The sequence below is a fragment of the Marmota flaviventris genome, chromosome 18 (assembly GCF_047511675.1).
Source record: "Marmota flaviventris isolate mMarFla1 chromosome 18, mMarFla1.hap1, whole genome shotgun sequence".
In the NCBI taxonomy this organism is placed as follows: domain Eukaryota; kingdom Metazoa; phylum Chordata; class Mammalia; order Rodentia; family Sciuridae; genus Marmota; species Marmota flaviventris.
In genome coordinates, this window is record NC_092515.1 from 34,557,209 (window position 1) to 34,565,960 (window position 8,752).

Here is an 8,752-nt window from a genome sequence, read left to right on the forward strand (position 1 = left end):
CTAAAGCCACTGAGCTCTCCCGGGCCAATTTTAAATAAGCCAGACTTGGAGAGGTGGCTGGCTGCCTGCTTAGGTGTGCCCCTTACTTTTATTTTTTTCCTACGAGGCTATAATTTAGCTGCATATGATAATTAATTTCTCTACTATTGATGAATAATCCATTTAATAAAAACCGTGATTTAAGTGTTTTCCTTAGGGACTAACTCTTGCTAGCCTCTTAATTTAATTTTGTGGAAGTTCCCCCCACCTATTCATCAGTGGAAATGATTATTAACCTCTATTTGCATATATCCTTATAAATCGGTCTCTCCTTGGCGTGCTTTTTTCTGAGCCCAGCAAGCTGGGACACTTGTAAATCTCCAGGATCTCCAAAGTCAACCCCGGTCTGTAATATTGTTTAATCTATTCTTGGACGTTTTAATGCAGTAAATTCAATTTAATCTTTCCCAGTAATCTAGTAATACATCGAAATCCCACAAACATTTAAATCTGATAATGGCTTAATCACACACTTTAAATAACAGTTGAGATAATGAAAAAATAATTCACTATTTTAAAGGCAGAGTAACTGCATTTCTCTAATGATTGGCTTTTCCAAAGCTCCCCAAGATAATACAGATCTGGGAATCGGAAAGAAGCCAAGTCCTGGCGCCTGAGGAGGGGTTCTTCCTTCTCAGGAACACCTGCCTTCTGTGTTGTGGCCTCATTCTCCCCTGTTGTCCCTGTGACCTCTGCCACAGGGGACTGTGTGGGAGCACGTGTCAGCGCTGGTCTCCAGGTTTCCCAGGAGTTTGGATCTTCCAGGAATTTCCCCAGTGGGTTCATGGCCTGTTCTTCCTCTTCCAGGTGCCAGTGCCGAATCGCCCGAACTTTACCCGTGGACCAGAAGCCAGACTGCCGTCCATACTGGGAAAAGGACGATGCCTCCATGCCTCTGCCCTTTGACCTCACAGACATCGTCTCAGAACTCAGAGCGCAGCTTCTGGAAGCAAAGCCCTAGAAGGAGCACAGTCTTAGGTGGAGAAGGAGAAGACATCCTTGGCTTCTCTCCCGCAACCTTATCACGGGCGTGGGCAAAGTGTAGGCCTCTCTTGGCCCTCAGGTTGTAGAACCTGAGTCCCAATTCAAAACAGCTAGGGAATGGAGCCCGTGAGTAGTAAGATGTTGAAAAACAACAGTGCCATAGTCCAATTTGGTATTCAACAAGAACTTCCCCCCAAAACCTTGGCCACTTGGGATTTTTTTCACAGGAGACTGTTAGCCCCGAAGGGCCAAAGGAGGTAGCCCAACCTGTGACAGAGCCTCACCTCCTTTCCTCCTTCACCAGCCTCCTCAGAGATGTAGAGTGGGCCCAGTTGTCTGGGGAAAGACAGAACTTAGAGTTGTCCATCCCAGTTCCTCACCATGCCCCCTAGAGGTGTACCATCCAATATGGCAGCCTCTCGCTGACTGTGGCATCTCAAGTTTAAGTTCACTTTTCATTACAAATTCAGTTTCTCAGTTGCCCTCACCATATCTAGTGCTTCACAGCCACATGTAGCTAGGGACTAGTGTGTGGGGCAACACAGATAGGAATATTTTCATCACTGTAGAAAGTTCTCTTGGAGGAAGCGTTCACGAGCAGGTGTTCCCTTTTCCAATTCCTTGTAGTTGCTATTCCCACAGGAGAATGAGATTAAAAGAGCAACGACTCTAAAGAGTAGCCCCTTTCCCTTTTCAGAGAAAAAGCTCAGTGAAATCCTGAGCTGTGACTCCTGCATACCACAGTCAGGCATGGGACAGTGTTACCCATTAAAACAAAGCTGACATCCCGTCTTTAGGGACTTTCCCTGATCTGATGACAGAGACCAGCCCAATTTACATTGCATCATGAATTTAGCCAGCATAGCACAAGTTTTTCTCTAATCCCCCCATGTGCAGATAATGAGCCTTGAAGAACCCCAGTGCTCCATCCTAATGACATTGACACTACAGACACACCCGGGGGAGCAGAGGTTGAACCCGGCCTCTGGCTTCAGAGTGCCTGAATTAAGACCCCCCCCCCACTACCTATGTGGCCTCTGGCACATTCTCCTGCCTCAGTTTCCTCATCTCTATAATGGGGATGCCAAAGGTGTCCGATCCCAAGATGAGTACTCAGTGACGTGATCTAGCTGCAGACTTAGATCAATTCCTGGCACATCATTAAGTTCTAGAGTGTCGTTACGTATCAGTAAGTGGACCTGGATGTGGATGTCTTCCGCTCCCTTTCTGAATCGCTGTGCCAGTTTTTGTCTTGTGATGCCATCATCACTTCTTTCCCTTTCTGGCTTGGCTCCTGCCCTTTGGTGTCCCCAGAAATCGTGAGGATAGTTAGCCCTCTCCTCGGCGTGTCACCTCCCCTCATAGCCTTCACAGTAGTTTAGAAACTGGAGAACTTTGGCCCTGGAGAGGTGCACAGAGCATAGCCCCCTGCCTTCAGGATCTGATGGAAGAAGGCACTCTGTCCCCTGGAGGTGGGAAAGTGAGACCGTCACGCTGAGACTCTCAGACCCTGGACTTATTCCTCGGTGTCTTTGAGCCTCGGTTTCCTCATCAGTAAAAGAGATGAGAAAGGTGTTGACAGGGCCCCAGCCCCCGACCACCTGGCCCCTCTTTATTTTGTCCCCTTGGTGTTTGTCCTTTGTTACATTTCATTAGGTGCCAATACTTTTAAATTGGGAGAATTCGTGTAAAATTCAAATGTCTGCATTCTCTTTAGAATTTGGAGCACCTGCCAGTCCTAAGCCTGCTTCGCAGCATGGCACCAGGCTAAGTGGCAGCGTCTCCCCGCTCTGAAGTGGGCGTGACCCCCTGTGGTTTGCAGTGGACCCTGTTGCTCCCTGTTTTCGTTTACTGTAAACCTGATCTGCTTCGCCCCTCATGTCCACGCTTTCCAAACCTGCTTGCTCCTACCCCAGTAGTAAGAGTCACCAATGTTTAGTGTGTACCCCCAAATTTGTGTATCCTACCCAACTATATTCATGAACTGCTTGTACTAATCTGTTGTGTGCACCATTAAGCATTCATATACAATAAAGATATTAAAAGGATAAGACACAGAGGCTCCATGCTTTGCTCCCTGTACACTGGCAGGTGGGCCTGGCAGGGGGGGCGGGTGGATGGAGGGAGATTCCAAACCCTCCAGGCGGTGCCAGGTGATAGATGGTGGAGTTGGAGAAGCCACTGCCTTAGATGAATCTGAAAGGTGAAGTCATGTTTTCAGAAAAAGAGTGGCCTTTGGGGAGCAGGAGCTTGGTGTGCTTGGGGCTCACCTCTGCTCCCCAGGGAGGTTTCAGGTGGGTGGAAGGAGGTGAGGCTGGTGATCATATCAAAGCAACTGCAAAGACCTGAGCGCCAAGGGAAGGCCTGGTGCCCTCTGTGAGCCGGGGAAGGACTTTCCTGGGAATGTGGGCCCAGAGCTGTCCCGCACCTGCAGCGATGAGTGTGGATGAGGAGCGGGCAGCCGGGCCCCGGGACCACCTGCATCAGCACCAGTGCCCACCTGCTTTCCTATCAGGCTTCCCTGGCCATCGGTCCCAGCTCCCTTGAGAGACGTGATCTAAGACATCGCTTGGTACTCAGTGGCCACTGATCTCCCTCTTTCCTGATGCCTCAACTGTGTGGTGGGCCCCAGGATCCAAGAGTAGAGCTCTGATTCCACCAGACTCCCAGCCTTGTGGAGGTCCAGGGGTGTGTAGTGACCAAAATAAGAACGTCCCTGGGGAGCCAGGAAGTCAATGACAGGATCCTTCCAAATGACTGTAAGTGCTGAAGGATACCAACATGGGTGGGGGACCGAGGGGACCTGGGGACTCAAGAAGGCTGATAGATCAACTAGTTAAAGAAGGGCACGGTAGGAAGGGGACGGCAGGCACAAAGATTCTGAGGCAGGGGATTGCTGGGAAGGGTCACTCAAAGAAAAAAGGACCTTTGACCCAGCTGGAGGAGAGGCAGGTGTGTGGCTCTGGGGTTTTGTTCCACTTGCCTCAGGACACTCAGGAGGGTTTTATGCAGGGAGGGCGTGGGGTGCTCCCAGGGTTCCAGAGGGTCTCTGGGGAGCAGAGGGCTTCATCCAAAGGAGCATCTTTCCCCTGGGAACCTCCCAGCTCTGGGGAGGGCTGCCGGCCTGGGAGCCCCTGCAGTCACCTCCGGATTGCAGAGTCCGAGCAAAGAACCACCTTTGCAATAGCCCTATGCTTTCCCACTGGCGGCCTTCAGCCCAGGAGAGTTTTTTAGACAGAAAAGAAAAGAACAGGGTCATGGCATCACTTGTGACACAATTTTAGTTATAAGCTTCTAAACCCATCACTAACTGCATCGAGGGATGCTAGAAATGAGATTGCACAGGCCCTGCCTGATGGATGCCCCTCGTTCGGGGGGTTTTCTGTGTGTTTCCAGGGAAGGTATTCTCGAATGCAACTTTTTATGTTTTTATTATTATTTTTTCTCCTGCTCTAGTTAAGACTGATTTTACCACTGGGCAAATTGCATACATTTGGATCCATGCCACGCTAAATACTGTTTATTTTGGAGATCTGTCAGCGGCAAGCACATGGAAGACCAGGGGATTCTGATTTGAAAAGGCAATTTCCATCCGAACAGATTCAGACGGAGCGAAGCAGTGCGGATTAAAACGCGCTGAAGTGGTAATGCCGCTTATCCAGTTTGCCTTTGTTACTTTGTGATTAAATGGTATTTTTAATTAAGTTTCATTGGGAGCCATAGGTATCGCGGTGGTGAAATCAATTTGACAACCATAAAGGGGGAGGGAAGGCTCGGCGTGTTGTGAGGACTGCGGCTGCGGGAGAACCAGGCGGCTCTGAGAGGGCGAGGCGGGGAGGCAGGAGGCCAGCCAGCCCATAATGACTTCCTGCAGGATGACAAGGGCACCCATGGCTGCCGCCACCGAGCTCGGGAGGCAGGTTTCCTGTTGTCTGGGAGAGGAACGCCCTGCTTCTCGAGCTCACTGGAGACACTCCAGAATATTCCAGAACCAGAGCCGTGGAAACTCCAGGAAAGGGTCTAAGGCTCCATTTCTTTTCTTTTTATTTACAGGGAGATTGAACTCAGGGGCACTCGACCACTGAGCCCCATCCCCAGCCCTATTTTGTATTTTATTTAGAGACAGGTTCTCGCTGAGTTGCTGAGGCTGGCTTTGAACTCCAGATCCTCCTGCCTCAGCCTCCCTAGCCTCTAGGATTATAGGTGTGCACTACCGCACCCACTCGGCTCCTATTTCTTCCATATGAACAAGAAGAAGGCTTGAGTGCCCCCCCCAGGGCACTTGCTGCAGCCTGGAGGGACAAGGTTGCTGCCCAGCCAGATCCCCAATCCCCCACGCCTTCAGCACCTTCTCATCACACTGTTCAATTCTCCCCCTCCCAGGACCTTGCAGGGCAAGTTCTTCTCGATATCTGACCTACGTTCTCCTAAAATAAAAACTAGTCTCCTGTGCGCTCCCTGCTTTTTCAGTGCTATTCACAGTCATCAGGGTTCCCAGATCTTCTGACTCTTGGGGGGCAGCTGAGGCTTCTGGCTGCAGACTTTCTGGATTTGTCCTGTCCTGGATCTCTGGGTGACTCTAAAGCTACCCACCCCTTCAGATTTCTGTTTCCTCATCTACAAAATGGGCGTAATGGTAATGTCACTACCATGTAGGGTACGCAGATTCAGGAAGCCAAGGTCCATGCTGGCACGCACAGCCCTTCACTGAGTTATAGGCTGTTGTTAGCCCAGTTCCCTGGGATGAAAGTTAGAGCTCTGTGACGCAGGCAAATTGCTTGACCTCTCTGTGCTCCAATCTTCATAGGTACAATGGGGATGATGATAACACCTGCCTTGCTCATCCGATAGCTCTCTCCCCTGGGATCATACATCATGTTAAGGATTTACATCATGCCCCGTACTTAGTAATCACTCAATGTACCAAATTATGATGGTCAGTGATATCCCAATCCCAAAATAGTCAACAGTCATCCAAAAGGAGTCCCAAGATCACTGTGGGTTTGCTTCAGAAAAATAACATGTTACCATCCCTTTATTATTCCATTAGCTCTTCACAGCTTCTGTGTGTGTGTGTGTGTGTGTGTGTGTGTGTGTGTGTGTGTGTTTCCCAGGCAGATGGCCTGGTACATTTTCTAAATAAGATATTATGAAAAATGATTCCTTAGTACTCCATTACTATAGCGGGATAAGGTCGCCCTTTGCAATTTTAGATTTGCTTTAAAAAAAAAAAAGTTCTTGCCATCCCCTTCTAATGGATGATCTGTGTACAACAATTGTTTATTGACTCTGAATGTCTAAGCAGCGGGGTCCGTCTATTCCAAGGGGAGGGAAGCATTAATTAACTTCCAGCATTAGATTCAGTGATTCTTTTCCAATGAGGCAGTTCATGACTTTGTTTGCATTTACTTTTCATCAGTCTTGAAAGAATCGAGGTAAAATAGTTCCTCTGCCCGTGTGTGTCAAGCTAAATGGATAACAGCAGATACAGATCTGTTGGCCTGTCTGCACTTGCCTTTAGACAAAATTCATCAATTTTACAAAAGCCACCGACTAAACATGGCACCAATACAAATGGAGTGCTCCTGGCTCTCACTCTCGGCTTTCCCTTTGTTTCTAATCTGTAAATTCGGTAGCTTCCTGCCCAGAGATGGTAAGTGGGGCCTGGGATGGACATTGTGCCTCACAGACGGGTGCAGAAAGGTCAAGGCCAGTCTACGGGAAGTTCAGGAAAAGTACAGTGGCTCTGGACCCCCCATGCTCAGTCACTCTGACCCCCTTGGTTGGAGACTGTGGCATGAAGCATCTCTGCATCATCTGTCCTGGAGCCAAAGATCAAATAAAGATCCCAGGTGGTCACTCCCTTCATGGTGGCCGTTCTGAAAGGTACCCTGCTCCTTCTTCCCAGCTTCCTAGACAAGGAGATAAAAGGTCCACAAGCCGGAGCAACCCCCAGATAAAAACTCACCAGCTCTGTGCCTCGGCATGTCTCCCCCACAGAGGGGGCCTTTGGAAGGGCCTTGTAACCACCAAAGTCCTACGTAAGTCCAAGGGTGGGGACTACTTGTAATAATACCAATGAAACCAGTTTAAAACTGTTTTTGGTTAACAGAGGAGTTTGCACACGTGTCTGACTTCTAACCAGGCAAGGCAGGAGAGACAGGATTGGCCTATATCTTGCTCTCGAGGTCACAGCAAGCAGCCAAAGCACCTCTTGAACAAGAATAATTAAGGGCTCCTCTTAAATTTCTACAGACTCCATATATTTTGCAAAAATTGCCAAAGTTCCGGAATGTTCCACACTTGGGGAAGTGACCTTGGATCCTCCAACACACAGGGAGAGGGAAGCCCGTTTTCATCGGCTCCTTTGCAAAACTCCTGCCCCCGCCCCCACTGAAAAGCCCACTTTTCCCTTTCACATGGAGGATGTGGTCTTTCGCTCTGGAGCAAGCACGTTCAACCAACCCAACCTGGAGCCCCCCGAGGAATGAACCGACTTCTCAGAGCACCAAAGGCTAGGGCTGGTAACTTATCCCACACCGAGAACTGGAGCTCTGGTCTCCCTCCTTCCCCTACCCCCCAACTCTGCAGACAGAGATTTCCACTTGATTACGCCCTGATTAGAGTCGGAACGAAGCAAGCCAGGTATATAGGATTCCCACTGTCCTCCCCTCCTCTGCTCCCGGCCAGGGTCAGCCCGAGAGGCATCCCAGTGAACATGTGAACAATCAAGCCCTGTTTACCATGGACGTTTCGTTTTCTTTTCTCAAAATCAAAACAGAGCTTAGTAGGCAGAGGACTTCATACATGCCCTTGATCAATGGAACGATCTGTCAGAAGCCATTAAAGCCCTCATTAGCTTGAATGCATTCAAAGCTAAACTATTGGATCATTTAAGGGCCGCAGTGATTGTTTTTAATATACTGTACATTGATTTCTCCCTGTGAGCAGCAACCTAAGTTTGAGGCTAACTGTGTATGACTAAGGCCCTATTTGCTGTCTCCAGTCCTCTGTGAGAAGCATGGTTTCACTTGGGCCAGAAACGTCTGTGTATAGTTTTCAAAGGGACGCAGGCCCCGTTCGATTTCCCAAGGTTTAGACTCAGCTGGGTTGTTCGGCTCCCTGCCCCCCAAGCTTTCTGCCATTTCTTTGTGCCCAGGAAGTGAGCCGTGCGTGCAGAATGGGAGAGGCATCCCTGCCAAGCACCGCGAGGGAGAGACAGTGGGGCAAATTTTTCTGAAAGCATGAAGCCAGGCTGAGGCCAAAATCAGAGTGAGTTTGACAGCACACGGGGCCAGCAAAACTCAGTGCCCAGCCCGATGCCACAGGAAATCCTCCATGCAGTGAAGATGCTATGGAAGAGCCCGGCGAGGACCCAGGTAAGGCAGCATGGTTGGCTGCCATATTGCCAGCTCTTGGTGGTATGGACCCTTCGGCTTTGGTCAAATGGCTTCATCTTGCCAACGCTTGTGGGTGCCTTTCTAGACACCACACACCAGGCCCCTGTCCTTCCGATCCTGTTTTTGACCAGTATTTCTAGTTCCTTCACTTTCCTCAATTGCATACAAAATGGGAGAACTGATGGAGAGATGCACTCACGGAGCGGGTGCAGAAAGGTCAAGGCCAATCTATGGGAAGTTTAGAAAAAGTATAAAGAGAAGTTTTCAAACATCACACCCACTTTATAGAAGGCACAATTGAAGGCTGAATTATTTAACATATGTTAGAG

General features: G+C 49.2%; 1 protein-coding gene across 1 annotated transcript in view; it reads left to right on the forward strand.

Annotated features, from left to right (window-relative positions):
- Nucleotides 1-3,076, forward strand: part of Fto (FTO alpha-ketoglutarate dependent dioxygenase) — a 373,197-nt gene extending 370,121 nt beyond the window's left edge. Inside the window, exon 9 of the mRNA XM_027939073.2 lies at nt 847-3,076. Coding sequence (XP_027794874.2) covers nt 847-1,000 — 154 coding nt within the window. The 3' untranslated portion in view covers nt 1,001-3,076. The remainder of the gene's footprint in view (nt 1-846) is intronic.
- The last annotated feature ends 5,676 nt before the right edge of the window (nt 3,077-8,752 follow it).